This window comes from Lepidothrix coronata, unplaced genomic scaffold, assembly GCF_001604755.1.
Source record: "Lepidothrix coronata isolate B3197 unplaced genomic scaffold, Lepidothrix_coronata-1.0 Scaffold89, whole genome shotgun sequence".
In the NCBI taxonomy this organism is placed as follows: domain Eukaryota; kingdom Metazoa; phylum Chordata; class Aves; order Passeriformes; family Pipridae; genus Lepidothrix; species Lepidothrix coronata.
In genome coordinates, this window is record NW_016690269.1 from 404,927 (window position 1) to 430,500 (window position 25,574).

At 51.7% G+C, this 25,574-nt stretch overlaps 2 protein-coding genes across 6 annotated transcripts in view; both read left to right on the forward strand.

Annotated features, from left to right (window-relative positions):
* Positions 1-5,504, forward strand: part of ZCCHC7 (zinc finger CCHC-type containing 7) — an 86,309-nt gene extending 80,805 nt beyond the window's left edge. For all 4 annotated transcript variants that reach the window (XM_017821203.1, XM_017821201.1, XM_017821199.1 and 1 more), the window contains exons 9-11: positions 768-863; positions 3,632-3,749; positions 4,172-5,504. In XM_017821203.1, the coding sequence (XP_017676692.1) occupies positions 768-863; positions 3,632-3,749; positions 4,172-4,623 (666 nt within the window). In that variant the 3' untranslated portion in view covers positions 4,624-5,504. The remainder of the gene's footprint in view (positions 1-767; positions 864-3,631; positions 3,750-4,171) is intronic.
* Positions 5,505-17,629: 12,125 nt separating this feature from the next.
* Positions 17,630-22,238, forward strand: GRHPR (glyoxylate and hydroxypyruvate reductase). 2 transcript variants are annotated; one of them, XM_017821204.1, is made up of 9 exons: positions 17,630-17,764; positions 17,914-18,044; positions 18,127-18,199; positions 18,600-18,716; positions 18,876-18,964; positions 19,621-19,725; positions 20,268-20,403; positions 20,776-20,906; positions 21,331-21,523. In XM_017821204.1, the coding sequence occupies exons 1-9, from the start codon at positions 17,700-17,702 to the stop codon at positions 21,504-21,506; spliced, it is 1,023 nt and encodes a 340-aa protein (XP_017676693.1). In that variant the 5' UTR covers positions 17,630-17,699; the 3' UTR covers positions 21,507-21,523. The 2 variants fall into 2 exon arrangements, with proteins under 2 accessions (XP_017676693.1, XP_017676694.1); XM_017821205.1 differs by lacking the exon at positions 21,331-21,523 and adding an exon at positions 22,035-22,238 and having other exon boundaries at positions 17,632-17,764.
* Positions 22,239-25,574: the final 3,336 nt, after the last annotated feature.

A 25,574-nucleotide genomic window follows, 5' to 3' on the forward strand; every position in this document is an offset into this window, starting at 1 on the left:
TCTGCAGGAGAACATGATGGCTCCCACAACAGAAGAGTGCGGCAATACAGATTTAAAGAAAAAAGCCATTCATGTATTGGTTTTACTAAGCTTTACCAAGAACTACTAATTTCTTTGAAATCTGGGCCATTCTTCCATGCTCCTTTAGCCGCAGAGAGAAGGAAATGGACAGAATGCAGAATGCACTCTTCAACCCTGATGCTTTTGGGCCAGAATTCCTGCATCCCTTGTTGGTCCAGGTGCCTGCCTGTGCCAGTGGACCGTGGCATCACGTCTATGCTGTGGGGTGTGAGACCTGTTCCACATTCTCACTGTTGGCTGTGGCATCATGGCTGTGCCAAGGGGCCCAGGATCACTCCCCCATTCTCTCCATGGGCTGTGGCATCATGCCTCTCCAACTGTATCTGACCATCCCAGGGGATGGTGGGGCATCTGTGAGAGCAGGAGAGGACAGAGGGACAAGGAGGACAGGAAGAGATAAATCAGCACCTTATTTTCTTGCATTCAGAGCTGAAATAACATGGCCAGGTGGAAAAGGTGCTGGGGATGCCTCTTTGCACCTCATTTGTGATACTCAGGCTGAGCCTCACTCTGCAAAATTACAGTAACAGGAGCTGCTTGCTCCTTCTTCAACTTAATATTCTAACAGCAAGCAGGAATGTATTGATCTAAGCATAATAAAATTATATTTATGTAATTTTAATTTATTTTTAATTCATCATTCAGAATACTGCCATGCCTAATGCTTGCCCATTTCCATCTTCCAGACAAAGCCAGGGCCCATCAAAACAGCCAGTGCCCACTCCGAGCGCTCTGTGTCCGTGTACTGCTACAACTGCTCCCGCAAAGGACACTTCGGATACGTAAGTCTTGGCAGTCTCTATCTTGGAATACATTCCTGGGCTGGAAATCCATCTCTGCTACACTGTGTGGTTTGAGGAAAGAGCTGAGCTGGTGCCACACGAGAGGTGTGTGGTCGCAGCACTGCTGCAGTCGGTGGAGGCTGATGTTTGAAGTGATCTCGGCCATCTAATTTAAAGATAAGAGAGAAAGGAAAAGTTACTATCTGTCCTTGGCAGGTTTATTGATTTGAGACTGCCTGGGAGAGAGAAAACATTGGAAAACGGGCAGTTGCTGTATACAGTTTTTTTTTTCCTTTCTTTTTTTATCTTTCTTTTTTCCCATTAGTGCCTCACTGCCACGTTCAACATCACATCATTTTTTTCACCCAACCATTCAATCAGCCCACCCATTTGACTGCTGTTTTTGGAACGTTCCAGTTCTGCCTGCTTGTTATGATCCTCATTTGTCTTTTCTTAGTTTAATTCAACATTAAGTTTGGCATCACCCTTCTGTAAGGTGTGGCCTGGTGAGGGAGACGTCATGAGCTTTAAGTGGCTTCAGTAAAAATGGGAGGTGTGCTGCATCTTCCAGGCTGTTTTGATGATATTTATCACCTTTTTCAGTGCCTGTTGTGAGAAGTTCAGTCTGTACCTGCAAATACCAACACAAAGCAAATATTTGAGGTTTTTCTTTCATGGAATAAGGGCAGGAGCCACAGGTATTCCAGAAAACGAATGCTATTCAGGCACTGAATGGGTTTAGTTTATTGTTTTCTATGGCTTAAAATCAGCAAATTGCAAGCAAATTCCTCCCTTCCCTTCCACCTGCTCTTGTGTGTCAGCCCCTACAACTACCCAATATGTTTTGTTAAAAGCTTGGGCCTTTAGTTACTTTAATTTTACTAAACTGTCAGAAAGTTACACCGGAAGAAGACAGCCATACATGGATACAAGTAAGGCTGCTGTAAAATTAATTAGTAATTATTAGGGATGCTGTAAATTAATTATTTAATTTTTAAGGCTGCTGTAAAAATAATTAGAAATTATATGGGAGGAGCTGGTGGTAATTACTTGCATACGAAGTGGTAGAAACTGTATAAAATCAGCAAGGGAATGAAGTGACTCGAGGACATTTTATGGCTCTCGAAGTTTAGGAAGACAAAGTATTTTTACTAGTGTACAAAGAGCAGAAACAGCCTGAGCAATGACTGAGTGAAAGGGGATGAGTTGATAGCAACACAAGAGGACAGAGATACCAGATCTTTCCATGTGCACACCATTCCCAGAAACAGAGGCAAAAAACCTGCAAAAAAAGGGATTCTTCATTAAATTTCAGCCAAGTGCATGCCAAATAGAAGCTGGGAAATACAAAGTACATCCAAATTGCATCTCTGGTGCACTGCGCCTCTGGAAGGGAGAGGGAAGCAGGCAGGAGGACACACAGTGACAGGGACTGCCCGAGTGGCACTGAGGGGTAGCAATGGCACATGCAGGAGAGCTGCTGGCCCTGTGGTGCAGACACCAGGTGGGCAAAAGCTCCTGACAGCTCCTGGAGATTGTGAGGCACAGAGCTCACTAGCATGGCTTCACACTGGAAGAGAGTGGAGTTAGGCTGGATGTTGGGAAGAAATTCTTGGCTGTGAGGATGGTGAGGCCCTGGCACAGGTTGCCCCAAGAGTCTGTGTCTGCCCCATCCCTGGAAGTGTTTAAGGCCAGGTCGAATGGGGCTTGGAGCAACTTGATTTAGTGGAAAGTGTCCCTGCCCATGGCAAGGGGTAGAACTGGATGAGCTTTGGTCCCTTCCAACCCAAACATTTCTGGGATTCTGTGTTTCTATGATCTGTGCAGTATCCAAGAAGAGAAAGGTGGTTGAAGCAAAGCACAGCAGGTAGCAAGCAGTTTGCAAATCCTTTATTATCCAATAAAGCACCTTGTTACATGGTACCTGGAAAAAAGGCAGAACTGTGGGAAGCATCCCAGTCAGCCTGGCTTACAAGACATGGCTAAAACTGTGTGTACACCGGTGAAAAAATTCACATGCCTGATCCAAGACTTTGGGGAATAGGCTGACACGCACGTGGTGTTGGAGCCAGCCCCTTTCTTACCTCAGCTGACTGTTCAGGGCTCTCTTCCTTTTCCTTTTCCTCTTCCTCTTCCTCTTCCCTGCACTCCCCTGCACACCATCCTGAAGCGGGATTTACTTTTGGTTTGTCCCTGTGAGAACATGGCACATGGTTGGAGTGCCCACCCTGACTGCTGTCAGGCTGAGGGGAGATGCTGCCTTGGCATTGCTTCTCACCCCCTTTTGGCCTGCCACCCCTCTGCAGATGGCTTCACCCCAAATGAGCCAGGTGCCAGGGCTGCTCTGCCATGGCACTGTTTGTCTCCAAGGGGGCCGGGTGTGTGGGAGCAGTGGGAAGCAGCGGAGCGGGTGTCAGGGTCCTGCCTGGCAGTGGGACAGCCCAGTCCTTGTGTCCAACAGCACTGTCAGCACTGGTGGTGTTTACCACAGTGACTGGTGTTTACCTGTCCTCACCTGCTCCTTCTTGTCTGCTCGGGGTGGGGCTACAGACGTGTGGTAACTGCAGAAAGACAGAGGACTCCTGCTGTGTGCTCACACAGTTCCAGCGTTTGGGCGTGCACAGGAGGGATTACGGATTGGTAATGAAAATGTCAGTGCTGGCCACACCCCCTGCAGGTACAGACCAGCCCCTGCAGGACCTGGCCCATTTCTCTTCCAGGAAAATTGACACTTAGCCGACTCTGGTGACCTAAAATGTGTTTTGCAGGAGTGCTCAGAGAAGCGGATGCAGGGGAGCATGTTCCCCACTTCTCCCTTCGTCTACTACTACGATGATGAATGCGATATCAAGAGGAGAGCAAATAGGTTAAAAAGAAAGGTGGCAGGTACGGTGTGGTTTGGGAGATCCCTCCCACCTTTCAGTTCTCCATTTGCTGCTTTTTAGAAACACTGTGGAATTATTTTCAAGCATCAGGAAAAGGTGCATGGATTTGAAGAGGTAGTCTGGTAGTAGTAAAAGATTTGTGACTTTATTCATCCATGTCTATCATGGAAATTGATTATGTCAAAGTCACTCGGTGGGTCTTGTCAAGTTTTAATTATGAGAAATCCACAGACATTAAAAATGCCATAAAATAACAGGAAGGGAATTAAATCGTAATTTGTTTAGATTATAGGCTGGTGACATGAAAATATTTGTCAGAGATAAATTTTTGTCCAATTCATACATACTTAAGGAGAGCTGTGATGGCTTGGGCACCAGGTTTTGGGGTTTTTAGGTTTGGAACTAATAGGCTCTGTTTTCCAGACCTGCAGGAAGCTGGCCTTCTGCCGGAACAGCCCGAAACACCATGGCAGGAAGAACAGCTCAAGGGGCACAGCCACAAGAAAAAGAGCAAAGCTTGGAAAGGACAACACAGGAAACTGAACAGAGATGGCGAGCAGTACAAGAAGATGAAGGTGTCCCAGGCAGGGAAATCCCGAGAGAAGATGAACAGGAGGGGTGTTGAAATCCGCTGTGACCCAGAGGGAGACTTCCCTCGGGGGTGCAAGCAGCAGGTGTGCAAGGGCGGCAGGGTTCGGCACAAGTCCATTTTTCAGGCGTTCTCAGGCAGAAAGGCTGGGTGTGTGCAGGAGCCTCTGGAAGGTGTCAAAAGGAAGAAGAAATGGAAAAAGCAGAAAGATGCTAGTCCTGACAGCAAGGACAATCTATTCCTCATAAAACAGAAGAGGAAGAAGTCCAAACAGAAATCCTGGTAACAGGAGGTTGGGCAGGTAGCACTGGTATTTGCTGGCTCTGGCTCTGCCTTTTCTTTATTTCTGTCTCTCTTAGCACATGAATTTGAGCCTGTCCTTGAGCCAGCGTGCTGGACACATACTCAGACCACTCTGTCTCTGAGAATTGTTGCTGTGGCCAGTGGGTCCCAGTGCTCCCACGTGGGGTGGTTCCAGAATAGGCTGTATGTTTCTTTTCTTTGCTTGGGGATTGTGGGGGGCATGCTGGATTTGGCAGGGTCTGTTTCTTCACTGGTGAGATGTGGTTCTGCTGTCAGAGCAGGATCTGCTGCCATCGAACACGGCGCCTTCGGAGCCGGCACCAGGGAGACTTGCATGAGGAGGGGTCAGGATGGAGAGCAGGAACGTGGGGGATAAAGCACATCCCCCCAGCCATCATTCCCCTCCAGAGCGCAGAGGGGAACTTGGCATTTTCCCTCCTTCCTGGAAGGGGCAGCCAAGTCGCTGCTTTGCACTCTGGGATGCAGCAGTTTCCTGCCTCACACTCCCATGTGGCACCACAAATCCACTGCCCTCGGTGCTCGGCTCTCGGGGCTCCCCCGAGCCCCATCCCTGCCCCTGCCAGCTGGGCAGAGTGAGCAGCTGGGCATGGAACAGAGTTTACATCTCACACTAAATCCGTCCTTGTTCCCCTTAATGTGGAAGCTGTTTCTGGAGAAAAGAGAGCAGAGTATTAAGAACATACTTGATTCCAGTCATACTGTGCTAAAATTTAATAATTTTTTTCAAACACAGTTATTTTTGTACACTGGAATTCAGCGTGTTGTGTTAAGGTTTGTAAGAATGAAATGCTTCATCAAAGGACTAAGCCAAATAAAACTTTACATGAGGAATATGAAAAAAAAGTGGGTTTGTTCCTCATTTCCCTGCATTCCAAGTATAATTGAAAGCAGTATTGTGTTCTCTTTCCTGAGCTGAAACTGTCACCTTAGGCAAGAGAAAAGGAAAAAAAGGATAGTATTTATACTCTACTGTTTTGAAAAGGAAATTACTATACCTTGCTGCTCTGTGACCTGCTCTCTGCTGTAGCCACTCCTTTTCTGAGCGGCTGATGGTAACTAACAGCACAGTGTCACTGAGGTGCAAGTCCTCTCCTCATGCTGCAGTTCTGTTTTAAAATTAGAAACTATTTGTACCCTTCAAGGGTACCTGGAAAGGGAAATGGCACCTAAGTTAAAATTCAGGACTGTCATTCTGCCAGTGTTATCCCATACTGGTGCTCTCCAAATTCATCAGGTTTTTGTTTGGCAAAGTCTCCAGTGAGAACACAGGCATTCTGGTGATCCTGTCACCCCATGTCAGAGGTGTTTGGGGCAGAGCTACACCTGCAGAGTACTTGGGAACATAATGCCCAGCTTTGCTTCAGTGTGTACTTGGCAACAAAAATTGATTTTTGCTTAACTTCATTGATTGCTTGATTGAAAAGTTTATGATGATACCACAAAAAGAAAAATTGGTTTTAACCTTAATGAAAAAAAATTAATTCCATCCCCAAAAATGCTTGCCCTTAGCATGGAAATTACTCTTTTCCTGGGCACTGTGTTTTGTGTCCCTTTTTGGTTTTCAGTACTGGGTTCTATTTGAGTAAAAGTTCCATTGGCCTTTAGACAAACCAGCACAAACCTGGCATTCAGGGAGAAGGGTCCTTTTAGGTGAGGTATCAAGATGAACTCCAGCTTTTCTGATGGGTCAGTTTGATCACCTGTCCAACTAAGTTGTCTTGAAGGGAGTGAATTTCCTGCACATAAGAGGTGCCTTTATGTCACCATGTGCAGTCCCAGAGGGTGGTCAGGTGTGGAGCAAGTCAGAGTTCTTCCTAATTCCTCCCCTGATGAGCAGGTGCCTCGGCAGCATGGCAGGAGTCAGATCAGCCAGGAGTCCTGAGCTCTTTCTCTGATGTTCAGTGGCTTCAGCCAAGAAGATTTCACCTTGGGCAACTGATACAGAGTTTTTCAAACCCCATTGGGTGCTGGTGGACAGAACCTGCCTTGCCTTGGGAAGGTAGTGACAGGGAATTTAGGCCAGGTGACCTACACAGGTACTTGGGTGAGACCCACTGAAGCCTGGCCGCATATTGTGTCTCCTACCTGTCACTGGCAGCACCTGCTGCCAGCACCAGATGATGTATTTGTGGTAAAACTGCCTCTGGATGTCCCTGTGAGTCCTGCAGGTACCCACCCCTACAGAGCCTTTGCTCTGATAGATGTCTGCTGCTTGCGGTTGCAGGACAGTGAGTAAAAGACAGAGAAAGCAGTTTTTTTTGAGCCATGGGAAGGGAAAAAGGTGATGCAGTGACACTTGGAAGCAGATGGGAGCTGGGTGAGGGAACATCCTTCAGCCCCCTTCAGCACAGGCCGGGATTTGTTGCCGCTGTGGGAAAAGAAACGAGATCCTGAAGCTGGACATCCAACCTGGGGCATGACCCACAGGTGTATTTGGGTCCCAGCAGGTAACAACATCATCCCTGGCACTGACTGGTGTCAGGCTTTGCAGGAATCTGCAGTGGAGCACCCACCAGAGCATTTGGGGGAGAACCAGGGAGTCTGGATAATGCTGCTAGCTGGGAAAGAGGGACACAAAGGAGGCTGGTTTGTTCTACAGGCAAGCACATGGGTAAATCAGGTGTGACAGAAACTGGCACCCAGGGCTCTGTCTGGCACTGCTTGGGACAAAGCAGGTTGTGTCTAGTGCCAGCTGTCACTGGTAACCAGTGCCACCCAGCACTCCCAGTAAGGCTTCTGTCAGGCAGCTGATGGATCTTACAGAGCTCAGTGGGAGAATAATGCAGCAGGAGATATGTTTGCATTCAGTGAGGAATAGAGGATGAGAAAAATGGCAAAAAGGGGTGATGGATTTTCCAGCAGCACAAATATCAGCACGTCAGGTGCTGTGAAAGGGCAGCTCTGCATTACAGTCCTATGCTGGGCCCGGAATGGTCGGCTGAGCTTCCATCAAGCTCTGCTTTATCCTATTAAATCACAATGTACTTCAGCCTGTCACTCCTCCCGCCTGCTTCCCCCCCGCTTTAAAGAACTGTCAGCCCTTACTCCAGAGATGCCTGGGACTGGAAAACATGCTCATCCCAGGAGAGGACGGTGTCTCGAGGTCACAGTTGATGTGCACTGGTGAAGCAGCATGAGGAAACCTACATTGCGTGAATAAATAAAGGGCCACAGCTCAGCCCTGGCGCTGCAGAGGAGACAAGATGGATGGATCAGAAGGTCAGAGTCTTGTTGGGTAATGGGGGCAGGTGTCCCAGGAGTGAAGAGGGGAAAAGGGAGTATTGGGTCCATCATTTGTTGCAGCCACTACACAGTGAGGTTGAGGAAGAAAGGAGCACTGTGATTTGAGGTGTCTGTGTCTGTGGCACACCTGTGGGAGGAATTGGATGTGTCTTTGTGACACAGCACAGGGCTGGCTCCTCTTAAAAATGTTCCTTTCCCTGGAGTCTACCAGAAATGTCAGTCTCTCTGTCCAACTGTTGTAGAATCTGCTGGGAATGTCACTTAACTGTGTGCGTCTGTGGCCATGCCATACCCAGCCCTAGTGGTGCACGATGACCACACAGACCCCTGTGCCTTGAGTTGGGCTCACTCTCACCAACAGACCTTGTTCCACCCCACGTGTCACTGAGCAGCTCCTCAAGGACACTGAGCAAACCTGAGGTTCAGTTCACCTGAACAGGTGGACACTGCCACCTGAGCACCCAGGGCTCTCATGCTGCACCTTCTGGATGGGAACATGGGTGACAGTGACAGAGCAGGGTCAGCGACAACCATCCATGGTACTGCGTGGCACAGCAGCCAGTAATTGCACTTCTTTTGCATTGCAAAATGATTATTAGCACCTTGGTTCATTATCAGAGCAAATTTAATTTTTCAATGTAAAGGAGCCAGTTGTATTTATAAAGGAAACACTGTTGATACAGGCAGAAAAAATTAATTCATGACAAATGTAAGGAAAATTAATAGTCTTTAACCGGGGCAATATTTGACTGTGTCTAATTGTGCTTTGCAGGGTTTGAAAAGTCCTGACAGAGATTCTTACAGAGGTTTTACACTTCTCCTGATGAAACTGCATTTAAACATTGGGGTTTTTTTTAATTAACCTGCCAGACTGGTCAAATCATAGAAAAACTGTTGTGGAAACCCAGTATTCCCTGGTGTGTTTGTGCACTGGCGTGGGCATTGTGTCCATTTGGGAGGGTCTTGTCTAATCCAAACCTGTTCAGGCAGAAAACAAGGAAGAGGAAGAGGAGAAAACACCAAAGGTGCAGCAGCTGCAGGAAGCCCCCAGACAGCCAACGGAGCCTGCAGGCAGGAGTGGCCACAGGGACCCCAGAAGAGGAACGTTCACCCCACTGTATGGGGGGTGGGAAATTACACAGAGACACCAAGCAGGGGTCTCTGGTTCTCCTCAGTTCGCTGATGAGAACCTGCAGACACAGGTGACGTTTGGAGTGACAGGTTGATTGTGTGTGGCAGAACAGGTCCAGTGGAAGAGAACCAAGCCTAGTTGAGGCTTTGGTGCCTGATTGGGTCAGAGCTCCAGGGGGGCCATTCCTGCTGGACTCTTCAGAGGTTTCTACATTCCAGATGTGCCCCAGCCCCTCTATGGCACCAGCCACACTGCAGCTCTCCCAGCCAACAGCAGCAGGAGAGCTGCTTCCTCCATGTGACGAAATCCTGGGAGGAGACACTGCCAGGTGGGATACAGGCTTGTGAACAATGTCCCTGTCACACCTGATTAGAGCTTTCTCGAGCAGCTGGTTCCAGCACCAATGCTCCCACTACTGTCAGAGTGGCTGCTTTGGTAAGGCAAACAGGAGGACCCTGGTTCATGAAAACACCAGGCAGGCCCCCCTATTTTCCTTGGGGGGTGCAGGTGTTGCAAAGGGAACATCTGCCCCCGCCATATTCTCCCTGTTCAGCCCTGTGGACAGTCTTAGCCTCTTGCTCAGCTCTCCTCAGGACAGCTTGGAAACGCGCTGTCTAAACTCAGCTGCCAACTTGGAGCCAATTTGCATTGGATAATTATTTTCAATTAAGTGATAACAATCGTGTTCTGAACAGAAATAATCTTGTCCAAAGGCCAAACAGTTTATCCTGACTCAGAGATGAGGCTGCTGCTTTGTGCAGTGCCCGTCGGCGCTGGCACCGTTATCAGCCCCGCGTGCCGAGGGTTCGGCTGTGCCGTCCCTCCTGCTGGCACCCTGGCCAGCCATGCCCCAGACCCCCACAGGCACCTGCCTCTCCACCAGTGCATGGGTCTCCTCACCTGAGGAGCTGAGGGATTTTAACACCCCAGTGGCTTTATTCTGGTCCCTGGGTGGAAAAAAAAACATTTTTTCATCCACAGACCTCACTCACCTGCTGTGTCTCCTTCTCCTGCAGTCCCACATGCAGCAGGCATGTGCTCTGCATTGCAAGGGACAGCCAGGACAGCTGGAACCGACATCGGTCCTCTACCAGCCACCCTGACAGAGGAGACCCCAGGGTGCTTCCCACCAGGCTGGCACCTCTGCTCAGCATCCTCCCCACCAAGGACACCCGGCCTCTGCAGGAGACACCTGGGTGCCCATGGACATCCCTGGCTGTGCTGTGCCAGTGCCCCTTGCTCTTCAGAGGGGCAGCAGCCACCGAGGATACCTCACATGGCCGGGGTGAGTGACAGTCCCTGTGGAGCTGTGCCTGCCCACTGTCCCTCTCTAACTGTGCTGTCACTGAAAGGACAAGTGGGGATGCTGCTCCCAAAGTGCAGCCTCAGCCAGGTCCCTCCTTGCCCTCTGCTGGGTAAGGACAACCCCAGCCAAGCCACTTGCCAATCTGACAGGAGTCATGTTAGTTTGGCACTGGATTTGGGACACTCTGGGCAGCTCCAGCACAGGAAAGGGGGATAATGGTGAAGGCAGCTGCCATCCCCAGCAGGCACCAGTGCGGCTGCACCAGGATCTGCACAGGGGCTGCAGAAGAACACAGAACTCTCTAACCAAGCTGCAGCCAGTGCTGGGTGGTTGCCCCATGGCTTCCTGCCCCTCGTCCCTCCATGCCCAGCACCATGGGAGGGCTGGCCCAGGTGGCTGCACCTCGGAGCCTGCCGGGAGCCAACACAGGCCGGCATCGGAGGCAGTTTGGCATACACAGATCTCTACACCACACTTTGCTGGAAGGAAGTTGGGGTGGGGGATTGTTGGGGTTTTTAATCCACCAAAGCCCAGTCAGTTGGGAAGATTGGTCTCCAGAGCTCCTGCAAGTGAAAAATAGCAAATCCAATATCTTTTTAGTGGTGTTTTTATATTCAAATTAGACATAATCTCCATGAATAAAATTACTGTTCCCAAAGGGATCATGACCAATTTAAATGTATAAAATGTCATTAAAAGGGCGCTGGCTTGCTATTAAAATTTAACTTCAGCAAACCCCCAATGTCATTTGTATTATAGTTTTACAATTAAGCCAGAGATGTTGGAAATAATAGTTTTGATGTACAATCTGGTACTGTACAGTAGGAGTGCATTGTTCCTCAGAAACTGCAGCTGGACCTATCGCTGGGAACACGGCCACCAGACACATCTCCTGGGGAGGGGGCACAGCCACAGCACTGCCGAGGGGCAGCCAGTTGGGAACAGGACTGTGCCCTCCCCTCCTGCTCACAGAGGGCTCCCATGAGAGACAGATGGCTGCAGCGAGGACGTGGGTCCGGTGGAGGGACCCCATGCATGGGGCTGGGACTCCCACCCTTTTGGAACTCTTCCAGGCAAAGGGTGTGGGCCCCTTTCCCCTTGCACGACTTTGCTCGGGGTTTGCCCCAGCTCTGGCGCCCTGGTGCTGTGTGTCACAGCCTGGCTCCATGGGGAGCTCAGCACTGCTCTCCAGGGCAAGTAAACCCCACAGGGACCATCCCCAGGGGCTGGTGGGGCTCCAGGAGCATCTGAGAGCAGTACCATGAGGAAGGGAGGCAGTGGAAAGGCATGCCTGGGAACACAATGCCCTGTGCCAGTTCATTATTTGATCTTTAACCCAGCGCCAGTTCAGCTGCTGGGAGCTGTTTTGCACAGGGTAAGGGTGGGAGATCAGGAAGATCACATATACCTGGGTGTTCTGGTCAAGGTTTTTGAGCTTCCAGATATACCAAGTGCTCCTCAGTCATCGAGAGACCTGACAAAGGCTGTTCCCACTCTCCCTAACAGGCAGAGACTCTGCTGACCTCTCACTGATATGTGCCACAGTCCAAAAGCAGAACCAAGCCATGCTGAGAGGTGACAGCCATCACAGGAACAGCCTGTCCTTTCCTGCCCCAAACCCTCATGGTTGTGCCCCAAACGCTGGTGGTCCTGCTCTCCTCATCCAGGCAGGCTTCAGCTGTTACCATCAAGACAGTGCAATGAACATTTTCTGAAAACCAGGAACACAGAGCCCCTGGTGAAGGTTGCCGGGAGCTGACCCTTTGGTCACCAAGTCTGGAGCCTGTGCTGACCATGAGCAGCCAAAACTGGGGCCTCCTCAGCTGGGATCTGCAGGGGAAAAAGGAACCTGAGCATCCTCCACAGACCTTTCGCAGCCAACACTGGCTGTCACCCCAAGTGCATGTGGTCCCCCAGGAGAGGAGGGCCTGCCCAGCCCCATGACCCCCAGACCTGGTGCTGTGCACCCCCAGAGTCAACACAAACACCTACTCCCTGGGAAGGGGCAGCTCAGGAAGAGCCTGTAATAATGTACCAAATGATTACTGTGCATTAAAGGATATAATGCATATTCAAACATGCATTTAAATGTCAGAGCAAGCAGGTGAGTGAATACACATGTTATAAAATACATGTATTTAACTAATGGCAATTAATGGGGCAAAACAGAAAAGCTATTTATTACTTCTGAGAACAGAACACCTTTCCAAACATTTTAATTACTGCAGCAACATTCTGAAAATAAAAATCCCCTTTGGTCTTTCCTACTCTGTCTCCTTTTTCCCCAAAGAACATAAAAACTGTCAAAACCCATCACTCCTGTGCATAGGAGGAAAACGTTGAGCAAAAGGAACATGCAGAGCCCTGGGAAGGTTGTGACTGGGCAAACAACTGCAGCAGGGGAGAAATAAATAATCCTATATATTTTATATATATAAGATATATTATATTTTATATATATTATACAGAATTTGCAAAAAACAACCCAGCTTCTGGACCTGCTCTGGCAAGGTGGAGCTGCATCCCCAGGGATGTGCAAGGAATGCCGTGGGGAACAGTGCCATGAGGACTCTGCCCAGCAATGGCACAGGGGCACAGAGGGGTTGGCACTGCCAAATCTCTCCTTCCTGGCTGAGTTGCTGGCCATCCCTGGGCAGTGAGAGGTCCCAGCCACATGTCCTCGGTGACACCCGCTGTGGCACCGCAGTGTCTGTCATCCCCTGCCATTCTCTGCTCCTGTCACCCATCTGGCCACATTCCAGGTCCCTCAAGGAGCTGCTGGAGCACAACCAACAGACTGTGGAATGGGATGTGCAGCCTGGCTGCCCCACAGCTACAGATGGGTGGCCTCGCCATGTCACCATGTCCATGAGGGTGAGGGAGTTCCCCAGCACTGCAGTTTTCCCTTTGGCTGTTACATGGAGATGCTGCTGGAGGGGACAAGGAAAAGGCTTCTCCTATGCATGATTGACCTGCACAGGCCAAACTAAAGGGACAGGCTGTGGCCCAGGTAGTTCTTATCTTGATTTCCATGTTGAAGCACGATAAGCTGCGCAAAAAAATCCTCATTTGCTCCCCACATCCTCATGTCTTCAGTGCCAGACCCTCCCCAGGTACAGCCCCACAACCATAACCACGCCAGGGGCCTGTATCCCACCAGAGCCAGTGGGGAGCATTCCAGACACTGCTGTGCTTTCCCACCTGCGCTGCTCCTTCCCTCCATGGGGAGACACAGGGCCCCACCAGCAGGGCCAGCAGCACCTGAAGCCCAAGTGTGGGGCAAAGCCAAATCTCCCCAGCCTTCTCTCACAAAGAGCTGTCCCGACTAACAGAGCCCCAAATCTGCCAGTGCACCCTGGAGACCATGGGGCACCTTCTGCACATCCCACCCACAGGAGAGAGCTTGGCTTCCACTGGCAGGGAGAAGCAGCCAATTAATTTAATACACTTTTTTTTTTTTCATTTTCAAGGAAGTTTCCAAATTTATGCTAATAACTGAGTGCTTCTGAGTCATTAGGTGGCTGACAACACACCAGGTCATATTTTGCATTAAAATACATGAATCCAAAATTAAAGTATTGGCAGATTTGGCATCCAGCACTCCAGTGGGGAAATGCCCCATCCAGGCATTTCCAACAACAGATTAAATCTAGAGCAGGTCAGAGTGCAGGTCTGGCTGCTCACCCACCACACGGCTGTGTGGAAAAGGTCCCTTTTAATTCTTAAAAGAAAAGCAGTTTAATCATTGTGAGGAACTATACCTTCAGGGTATCATTTCAAAAATACAGGCAGAGATTAGGAGGGATTTGTGAGATTGTGTTTATTCCCAATTTAGGTCCTTTCCATAAATTAATTATAAAAGCAAGCCCAAACCAGTCAGAAGTACACTGGAAAATTCTCAGAGTGTTAGTCATTTCCATGCACTAATATTCATGCCATCTGCCTACCTTTTTTCTGCATTTTGTCTAAATACTCAGTAGTTACCCGTGTCCTTCTTTCCTTTGCTGTGCCTTGTCCCTGTACCCCTTGCCCTGCCACAGGTACTGCCCTGAGCACGGTGCTGTGCTTCTATTGAGAGCATTAAAAGGAGAAACCATGTTTTGCGGTTGGGAAACTGTCACCATGAAGGTACAAGCTTTGGTTTATTCCTGTTTATAGGATTTGTTGTTGTCCTGGACAACCCCTTGTCCCGAAGGCTGCAAAGGTTGATCTGCCCACTGTGAATTCTCTCCAGGTAGAGCTTTGAGTCTTCTTTTAAATGTCTCTTTAAAAAAAAGAGATTAAAATATCACTCCTTAGAACAGCATCATTTCAATTGCTCCCAAATACAGAATCCCAGGTATCCCTTAAGGAGTATTAAAGAAACTGATGTGGGTGAAATCCCTAATGGGGATAATATGCCTTTCCTTTCTATAGAAAACCTCTAAAAATGCTTTAGAAATAAATTTGTGGCAACAGTCCAACAGCCCAAGCACGCTCCTGCCCTCCAGTGAAGGTGGGATTTCACCCAGCTGATGGACTCCTGAGCATTGCAGAGCCTGAAGTGGCAGCACTCAGAAAGGCACACGGGGACATGGGCACAGCAGAGACATGGTCACAACAGGGACATGGGCACACAGGGGTATGGTCACAACAAGGACACGGGCACAGCAGACACGGGCACAGCAGAGACACAGGCACAGCAAGGCACACAGGAATGTTGGTACAGCAGGGACGTGGATGCAGTAGGGTGAAAGGGGCCATGGACACACAGGGACACAGGTGTAGCGGGGACGTGGGCACAGCAAGGTAAGCAGAGACACAGGTGGTGCACATGGTGGCCTCTGGAGGTGCCTCCAGCCTCAAGGCCCCTGTGGCTCTGCTGCCAAGAACCCTTGAGAGGTGCAGTGCGGGATCACAGCACTCCAACCTCTCCAGAGGGACCAAGGGGGGCCAGGGGACTCCAGATCTAAAGCCACACAATGAAGAAGGTGGTTTAAAGGTGTTTTTAATTGATAAACCCACACTTTTGCCAGCATTGTGCACTTCATTTTGTAAATAAACTACCTTTGGAGGTCTCCCTTTGGCTGGAGGGACTGAATCAGTGCTTGGAAGTTGCCAGAGAGCCTGAGATAGCAATTCCACCCTATCTGCAGGGACCAATACTGGGAAGCAGAAAGGGAAAACCCAGCAGGATGAGCCCGGATGTGTCACACTGGAGAGCAGGTGTGTGCTCTCCAACACAAATCTACCTGATCAAGGAGGGAGATAAGATGTCAGGTCAAACCATAACCCAGCTCAGCAGCATAAAATAAACTTTCAAGCAATTATTAAAAATTAAAATTGATTCTGCTGGTGTAATCTGTCAGCACTCTGAAGGTGCATCACAATAAAGACAAATTCCACCTGGAGCAGCAGAAGGAATCCCACACGGAGAGATGTTCTGGGACATGTACCTTGAACTCCACTTTTCCTTTGCCCACAGCTTTGTTGTCTTTATCCATCTGCCCCTGTGCTTGTTCCCAGACACAGCACACCTGTGTTACCTGTCGAGCTCATGGCTCCCTTGGGTTCCCTACAGTCACAGAGTACGTTTCAGGTCAGGACTCCAGACAATTTAAATCTGGGTTAATTAACAAGCAGTGTCTGATCAGTGCCTTGAGAGGCAGCACTCAGACCATCTGTGGCCTCTGGGACCCTCCATAGCTGCCACCAGGCTGTCAGAAAGAACTCCTCCCAAAATAGGACCTTACATGGATGTGTGTGAAAGAATGTATGTATGCACAAGTATATGCACACGTGTATATCACAGAATCACTGAATCATGAAACACTGGACTTGGAAAATCCCTTCCAGCCCATCAAGTCCACCTCGTGCCCAAGCCCCACCTTGTCCCCCAGCCCAGACCACTGAGTGCCACATCCAGGCCTTCCTTGGACACCTCCAGGGATGGGGACTCCAAACCTCCCTGGGCAGCCCCTGCCAAGGCCTGATCACCCTTTCCAGGGAGAAATTCCTCCTGATTGTCCAACCTGAGCCTCCCCTGGCACAGCTGGAGGCCGTTCCCTCTCCTCCTGTCCCTTGTTCCCTGGGAGCAGAGTCCGACCCCCCCCGCCTCCCCCCTCCTGTCAGGGGGTTGCAGAGAGTGAGAAGGTCCCCCCTGAGCCTCCTTTTCTCCAGGTTGAGCCCCCCCAGCTCCCTCAGCCCCTCCTGCTGCTCCAGACCCTTCCCCACCTCCGTTCCCTTCCCTGGACACGCTCCAGCCCCTCCATGTCCTTCCTGTCTGAGGAGCCCAGACCTGGACGTGGGACACGAGGGGCCTCAGCAGTGCCAGCACAGGGACGGGCACTGTCCTGGGGCTGTGACACCCCATGGCTGGGACAGTCCAGGGGCCACTGGCCTCTTGCACACCTGGGCACACCTGGGTTCACGTCCAACCACTGTCGTGCTGGTGACACCAGCACCCCCAGGGCCTTTCCCATTGGGCACTTTCCTGCCCCTCTGCCCCATCCTGGAGCATTCATGGGGTTGTTGTGGCCAAAGTGGCCAAGGGATCCAGCGGCACTTGGTCCTGTTGAACTTCACCCCATAGGCCTCAGCCCATGGATCCAGACTGTCCAGATCCCTCTGCAGAGCCTTCCTGCCCTCCAGCACTTCAACACTCCCACCCAACATGGTGTCATCCGTGAATTTGCTGAGGGTGCACTCGATCCCCTCATCCAGATCATCAGCAAAGACACTGAACAGGACTGGGCCCAGCGCTGATCCCTGGGGGACACCACAAATGACCAGACACCAGCTGGATGTGGCACCATTCCCACCACTGTCTGGGCTGGGCCATCCACACAGTCCTTAACTCAGGAAGATGCACTTGTCCAAGCCGTGGGCTGCAGCTTTTCCAGGAGTTGTGCACACATATGTGTATGTATGAATGAGTGTACATATGTATACATGTGTAGGAATGGCCATGTATCCATGTGTGACACACAACATGTGGGAATGCTCATATGGCTGGGTGTGTGTAGGAATGTTCATACGTGTCCATCCATGTAAAAGCACATAGATACATATAGGCATGTCCACATGTCCATGTGTGAACACACATGTAGGAATGCCCATGCGTGTCCACATCTCCATGTGTGAACACACGTGCACACACGCACGGGGGTCGCGCGAACGAACCGCGCGGGTGCGCGGGGGGCGGAGCCTGGGGCAGGGTCAGAGTGTGGGCGAGGTCGGGGGCGCGGGGGCGTGGCCGGGGCGGTGGCCTTTACGTGTGGGTGGAGCCGAGGGCGGGGCCATGGGCGGAGCCTCGTTCGTCCGTCTGTCGGTCTGTTCCGGTCGGTGTGCGGGGCCCGGAGGGGCGCTCGGGTCGGCCATGTCGGTGTTCGTGACGCGGCGGATCCCGGCCGAGGGGCTGCGGGTGCTGTCGCAGGCGAGCGGGTGAGCGCGGGGCCGGTCCCGGGCCGGTCCCTGTGCCAATCTCGGTGCCTGTCGGTGACGGTGCCGGTTCGGGTCCCGGTGCCAGTCGGTCCCGGTGCGGGTCCCGGTGCGGATCCCGGTGCCGGTGGCTGACGGGCCGATGCCCGCAGGTGCCGCGTGCAGCAGTGGGACTCGGAGGAGCCGGTGCCGCGGGCCGAGCTGCTGTCGCGCGTGGCGGGGACGCGCGGGCTCCTCTGCTTGCTCTCCGACCGCATCGACCGCGAGGTGCTGGACGCGGCCGGTGGGTGCGGGTCCCCTTTTCCCTCCGCCTCCTCCCCCCGGGCCCCCGGCACAGGCTCGGCAGCGCTGCTCGTGTCTTGCAGGGCCTGGCTTGAAGGTCATCAGCACCATGTCCGTGGGCTTCGATCACCTCGCTCTGGACGAGATCAAGAAGCGGTAACGCCACCGACCCCACCACTGACCCTCCCACGGCTCTGACAACCCCTGCCCCCCCCGATCCCTCCCTGCCCCACTCTGCACCCCTTCCCCAGCATACCCTCTGCCGGTCCCTTCTGGCAGATGGGCTTCCGCAGGGCATGGGACTGGTTGGGGTTTGCCAACTGCAGGCACTCCCCTCCTGACAGATCACATCTGGGGTCACCTCACCCCACCTGAGCTGGAGGAGCCTCTGGGTTCCAGGGCAAGGCAAAGACAACCTGGGGAAAGGGTGTGGCGGGAGGGCTGAGAGACAGAGGGATGTCCCCCAGCACCTGGGACAGGTGTAGTGCTGGCAGCCAGCCCAGAGGGGCCAGGGGAGCACACCGAGGCTGCCCCAGAGCCCCCTCTGTCCGGGCAGGGGGATCCGTGTGGGGTACACCCCTGACGTGCTGACAGACGCCACGGCGGAGCTCTCAGTGGCCCTGCTGCTCTCGGCGTGCCGACGGCTGCTGGAGGCGGCCCAGCAGGTCAAGAGGTGAGTGCCAGCTGCAGGTGGCCCCAGCTCCAGAGCTGAGCCACAGGGGGCTGGTGACACAGGCCAAAGCCAGCATTTCATCCAGCTCACACCAAGTGCCTGGGCTGGGCTCTGAGCAGGCTCTCCCTGACTCTGTTCTTGTCCCATCCTCTCTGCCAGTGGCGGCTGGACGACCTGGAAGCCCCTGTGGATGTGTGGATATGGCCTGTCTGACAGCACGGTGGGCATCATCGGGCTGGGCAGGATAGGTAAGTGCTGCTCAGGGGCCAGGTTTCTGTGTGTCCAGCAGTGGCAGGGTGGCTTTGGAGCTTGACCTTTAACCTAAGCTAGTGGAAGGTGTCCCTCCCCATGGCAGGAGGGTTGGAACGAGATGCTCTTTGCAGTTCCTTCCAAGCCAAACAATTCTGGGACTCTCTGACTCAGCCAAGGTGGTGTCCCCGAGGCTCATCTGTTTAAACATGAGCACAGCAAGGGGAGCTGCACAGCAGCCTCTCCCAGAGCCACGAGCTGGCTCATCAGGCTTCAGCCTTAAAAGTCTCAAGCATTGAGGTGCCTCCACCACCTGCAATCCCTGCAGCAACCTGTACATCGTCCTCCTGGCCTCCAGTTAAACAAACAGTGGCAAAGTCCACACGGCACTTGGTACCATCCAACTGCGGACTTTGCCAGCAGGCAGCTGGGCCTGTCCTTGCTCCCCAGTTTGCTCCTGAGGGCAGCTGCGGGTTCAGTGTCCTGTGGGCCCTTTTCCACAGTGGAACATCTCCATTCCCCATCCTGTGGTCCGGGCTGGGAGCAGCCAGGCAGGAGTGATCCCACCACAGTGGCCCTTCAGTGGCTTCAGGAGCTGGTCCCTGTGCAGCTCATGGAGCCGTGGTGCCCTGACATCCTTCTCTGTCCCTCCTAGGACAGGCAGTTGCCCGGCGCCTGAAGCCATTTGGGGTCAAGAAGTTTCTGTACACTGGCAGTGGCCCAAAACCAGAAAGCGCAGCAGAGTTTGGGGCTGAGTTTGGTAAGGACAGCGCTGGGTCAGGGCCAGCATGGGCCGGCAGTCACAGAGCACTGTGGCTGGGGCAGCTCTACGGAGGTGTCACTTGCAGGGCAGGCCAGCAGAGAGAGGGCACCAGCTGGGAGTTTTGGGGGGCTCCTTGGGGTGCCCAGTGTGAGGGGGCAGCGAGGGAGGAAATACCAAGTCCCAGACAGGCCCCACGAGGTGGTGGGGGGTGACAGGGAGGCACCTACCTTCTCTGACCTGGGTGAAGACTAGACGTGCAGGGACTCGTCAGACCCCCACCAGAACCATGGGCTGCAACTGTTCTGCCACTGTTGCCCTTCTCTGCGTCCATCCACTGGTGATTCGTTTCATTCCCACAAGGAAGCGGGAGGGAAGGTGGCAGCTGCTCCTGGGAGGAGGGGAAGGATCTGGGCACTGTCCCCACGGGCTGAGCACCAAGGTGTCCTGACAGGAGAAGGGGTCAGGCTGCAGCTGCCCGTGGAGCTTTGCTGAGGGCAGGTGTCAGCTGCAGCAGGACATTTCTGTATTCCTCCCTTCAGTCCCACTCACGAGGCTGGCTGAGGAGTCGGACTTCGTGGTGGTGACCTGTGCCCTGACACCAGCCACCCAGGGAATGTGCAACAAGGACTTCTTCAGCAGGATGAAGAAAACTTCTGTGTTTGTCAACACGAGCAGGTACTGGCAGCCCAGTCCCCTGCCTGAGAGTGTGCCTGTCACCTCGCTAGGCTCTGGGTGCAGAGGATCTGCTGTGAGTCCAGACAGCATGTACAGCCTTAATGGCTACAGGCACTGGGAATGTTTTCCCAAGGTCCCTTGGGATCCAGCCAAAGGCAAGATAAGTTATTCAGGGAGCACCCAGCTCTTCCCCCACTGCAGGCAGCTGGAGCAGGAACAGCTCGCTGTGCTGAGAGGTTCAGGCACATCCAGAGAGGGTCTGAGCTCCATCAGGCAGCCCTGGGGACCCGCTTGGGCTGTCCCAGGTGGGCTGTGGCCCTGGGAGCCTGTGGGACCCTTGGCAGTGATGCCAGCCTCTCTCATGTTCTCCAGGGGGGCCGTGGTGAACCAGGAGGACCTGTATGATGCACTGGCCCAGGGCCAGATCGCAGCTGCCGGCCTGGATGTTACCACGCCAGAGCCACTGCCCACTGACCACCCTCTGCTCTCCCTCAAGAACTGTGGTAAGTGTCCAGAAGGGTGGCCAGAGCTCGGCTCTGCCAGGCTGCCCACACTCCTCAGGGGCCCACTGGCAAGTGTGACAGGCATCCCTTGTCCCTGTTACCCCTCTGGTGCCAGGGAAGCGTGGAAGGACAGGCAAGTCAGGTATATTTAATTAGGCTGTAGGGAGCTCCTATACAATGTGGGGGTCTGCTGTGGGGTAAGAACTCATCCATGTAATGTCAAACAAGTGTGGGAGCTGTTTTAATTCTCCAGAAAGCTGCCAATATCAACTCAGGTTTAGCACCTTCCCGGTGGGTCTCCATTCAGTGTATGAAATTCACGGAGCGCCCAATACCAGCACGTGCCTGAACAGGAACCCAAATCGCAGCTCAGGCTCTGCCCAGCTCAGGTGTTCTGTAAGCTCCTGGGCACGTATTCTGCTAGGAAAGCTTCCCAGATGGCTAAAGTGGGTTGCCGAGTCTGCCCAGAGGAGTCTCGGGCTCTGGAGTGCTGCCGACTGGCCAACCTGCCGAGCTGGCCAACCTGCTGAGCCACCACAAGCCCAGCCAGCTGTTACCTGCATAGTGCGGAGCAGGTGGGAAGGGCAGGTGCAGGACTGACACCTGTCTTCTCTGGAGGAGGAGTCAGGTGAGGAAGGATAGCTAAGAAGGGGCTTGCTTGGCTGCTGTTGTGCAGGATGTCCTCTTTCCAGGAAGGACATTCCTGGAGTAGGGAATGTCTATTCCAAAAAGAAACCATGGGGACATCCATGAAAACTTGGAACTGCCCTTGATTGAGTGTCTGTTTATGAAATATGAATCCGTAGCTGTTTTTTTTCATTTATCTTTTTGCTAAAACTCATTTTTTATTTGTTTCCTTTGGTTGCCAAAGTAGACAGCGTGGGGAGGGATGGAAGCAGAGACTTTTCTGGAAAAATTTGCAGGACTTGGGAGATTTGAGAGCTCTGGAACAACACCAAGCAGGACAAAATTAACACATATGTATTAATTAAATATGTAAATTATAATAGTAATACTAATTGTTTATTAATTTGTAAATAACACATACATGTGTATTGTACCTCCGACAACCCTGAAAGGGGCTGTCCCGGCCCGCGAAGGTGATGGGTGTCCCTCCTGTCCCCGCAGTGATCCTGCCGCACATCGGGAGCGCCACGTACGCCACGAGGAGCACCATGGCAGTGCTGGCAGCCAATAACCTGCTGGCCGGGCTGCGGGGGGAGCCCATGCCCCACGAGCTGAAGCTGTGACAGCCCCCGTGGTGCGGCGGGACAGGCCAGCCTGGCCCCTCCCCTCTGCCGCAGCCAGGAGTCATTAAAGAGCAGCAGGGAACGTGTGGTGCTCGTGTCATTTGAGAACCGGGTTCCCCGAGCATGTGGGAGAGCACACTGTGGGTGGGTGGGGGCTGCGGGTCCCAGCAGGCCATGGATTGGGGTTTGGGTCTGATTTGGGGAACACTTGCCCTGTTGGAACTCCTCTCTGTTCTGCTCACTGGTGTGGGCTGTACCACAAGGGAGCTGCTGTGGCAGCACCTGTCCTCAAAACCTGGTTGCTGGTCACAGTGAGAGGCCAACAGTAGGGGAAAGGGAGGGAGGGAAGAAGGGAGGGGTCTGCAATGGCACAAGGGAAGTGCGCCGGGTTGGGGAGCAGCAGCTGGTGGGACCATAAACCTGGTGCAGGGAGGGAGCCAGAACACAGCACAAAGCCTGTGATGGTAATTAAAGCTCACCTAGTACACTCTGTGCTTCTGTCCCATGACAAGGGTCCCTCATGCTGGACTCTGCTGGAATTTCTCTGGATGCTACATAAAGTGCTCTCTGATAGCAGTAATGGCTGTGCCACACCTCGGAGGGATTCTGACACCTTTATCAGTAAGTTTTGATTCACAATCCCAGCTGATTGCCATGTGATGGTCCACTAGAGTGAGTTTTGGAGGTTTCTAACCTGGGCTGATCAGGGCAGGCTCGTGGCTGTGGTAAGGGAGGGAGTCGAGCATCCCAACTGGCTGGGGAGTTTCCAACTGACCCAAAAGAAATTGGAATTTACTTTGGTGTGAAAACCCAGGGCATGAGTCCAACGGGGGAGTTTGCTCATCTCCAAAATTTCTGGGTGTTGACACTGAAGATTCTGCTGGTGGTGATGTTACTGTGATGCTGAGAAATGTTGACCAAACACCCAAAAGGTTACTGTGACCCCTGATGATGCAAGCAGTGAATGGGAATGACCTGGTGTCAGATTCCCCAGGTATGTTAAGAAATAGGCAAAAGCTGGTAAATCACCTGCCAGAGGGACTGGACCACATCTCAGGTGTCCATCCCAGAACTCCTTCAAGACAAGCACCTCCTCCACCTGCATCTATCCTCCCACAAGGAATTCAGAGAGTAGCAGTGACCATGGATCACAAACTTGATGGATGCTGTGTAGATATTAACACTATTTCAGTAACAAACATACTAAGAAGTTCTTATGAAGAACTCTACAAGGGACAAAATTATTATCAAGTACAGGCTTTTACAATCACTTTTACAACCACGAGTATTTCTGTATAGGCTGGTGTGAAGAGCAACAAACCAGTGAATCCAATCAGACACAGGAGCACAAAAATGCAGGGTTTATTTCAGGATGTTTCAGAACACCGACACACTGAACCCTCCACACAAGACCCCACTGTGTAAAGTTCAATTCTGAGTGGAATTCGGGGCAATAAGCTCTCCAGGCTGTAAGGTGAGACACCCTTCGCGTAGAGAGGGGACAGCTCAGGTCCTAGGTATTTATTCATGCCATTCCCAGGAATTTATTGCTTCATTTGGGAAGACTCGGGAAGCAGCTCAGCAGCCATAGGCTCCAGGCCTCTCCACAGGCACAGGGTGTCAATGGACAATGAAATTTAAAGCTTCTGCTTCCAAAAACGCTCCAAGTCAAACTTTTTCTCAGAGAAAGAAGTCCTCCTGCACTGTCATTCCACATTAAAATTTTTATAAAAACAGTTCATAAGTCAAGTGTTTATCTGCTTATATTAGTTCCTAATTAGTCATCTTGGTCACACAGGTGCCTTATTCCTATGCGGCATAAGAATTCAAGAAATTTGGATGTGACGCCAAAAAACCCCACACCTTGTTTTTAAGAATGAAAACAGCAGAAATGCAAGCAACACAAGAAAATATTAAAGTACAAAATACTGCATTTTATTGATGCTTGAGTGAGTGTTTATGCAGCTTAATGCTGTTAGTCCCCGATACTCAGATTATTATCAAACAAAACACAGTGTATCCCAATGCTTTAAAAAACTGCATTTTTTTAATGCTTAAAAAAAAAATCAAGAGCCAGAAATACAACCATTAAGTAAACCCTATAGCAAAGTCTTAACATTTTAAAGGAATTAATCCAACCATCCCCTGTGTTTCCACGTTCCTGTTTACTTCAGATGCTCAAGTGCAAATGACACACTGACAGCTGCAGGGAATCCTCTGTCTCTGTCCTGATCCAGCTTCTGCACAGCTGAGCAGCTTTTATCATCAGCAGAAGTGCTCCAAAAGTTTGTTTAAAAAGCTAAAGATGCTGAACACCAGGTTGTGTGCACCGGTGACAAGGAAAAAAGGAGCCTGCAGGCAGTATTAAGTTACAATGGCATCAAAGAATAGGAAATTAAAATGAGCTTTACACATCTCACATGGAGAATGACAAATTTCCACTACCCAAAGGGTACAGTGCTATTTTTTAAAATTAAACATTAGGTTGTTTTAGCTTATGTAGAAAAGTACTTTTATGACACTAGTTTAAGCAGAAGGCCTGGATTTGACAATGACATTTTATTGAGAGATATGAGTCAGCAGTGCCCTGGCAGCCAGGAGGGACAACTGTGTCCTGGGGGGCATCAGGCCCAGCATGGCCAGCCGGGCCAGGGAGGGGATTGTCCCGCTCTGCTCTGCCCTGGGGCAGCCTCACCTCAACACTGGGGCAGTTTGGGCACCACAATATAAAAACAACATGAAGCCACTACAGAGCATCCAAATGAGGCCATGAGGACGTAGAATAGTCCAGAGGGGAAGCCTTATGAGGAACGGATGAGGGCCCTTGGTTTGCTCAGCCTGGAGGAGACTGAGGTGAGACCTCACTGGGGTCTTCAACATCCCCCAGAGGGGCAGCACTGATCTGTTCCCTCTCAGGACCAGTGACAGGACTCAGGAGCTGTGTCAGGGCAGGGTTAGGTTGGATCTCAGGAAAAGGTTCTTCCCCCAGAGGCTGGTTGGGCACTGACCAGGCTCCCCAGGGCAGTGGGCACAGCCCCACAAGGCTGTCTGAGTTCAAGAAATGTTTGGACAACGCTCTCAGGCACATGGTGGGATTCTTGGGGTGTCCTGTGCAGGGCCAGGAGCTGGACTCAGTGATCCTGATGGGTCCCTTCCAGCTCAAGATATTCTGTGATTCTATGAGATATGGCAAATGAGGATTGTTTCTGACAGTTCAATCTGAGGAACAATCCACAGCTGTGAAGGGAAGTCAGTAACTGTGCAGAGGAGGAAATTAAAGCCCGGAGATAAGAGAGAAGGACAACATGCTCACACAGTAACGAGGACCAGATGGACTGCTGGCATCTGGAAACAGAGGGAGACTGTCTTACACGGCAGAAAAAGCCATTACAAATTACCTCCCTCCTTCAAAACAACA

Coding starts and splice junctions, on each gene's coding strand:
- GRHPR (XM_017821204.1), top strand. CDS start 17,700: ATGTCGGTGTTCGTGACGCGGCGGATCCCGGCCGAGGGGCTGCGGGTG. Junction 18,045..18,126: donor CGAGGTGCTGGACGCGGCCG/GTGGGTGCGGGT, acceptor CGTGTCTTGCAG/GGCCTGGCTTGAAGGTCATC. Junction 20,907..21,330: donor GCTCTCCCTCAAGAACTGTG/GTAAGTGTCCAG, acceptor GTATTCTGCTAG/GAAAGCTTCCCAGATGGCTA.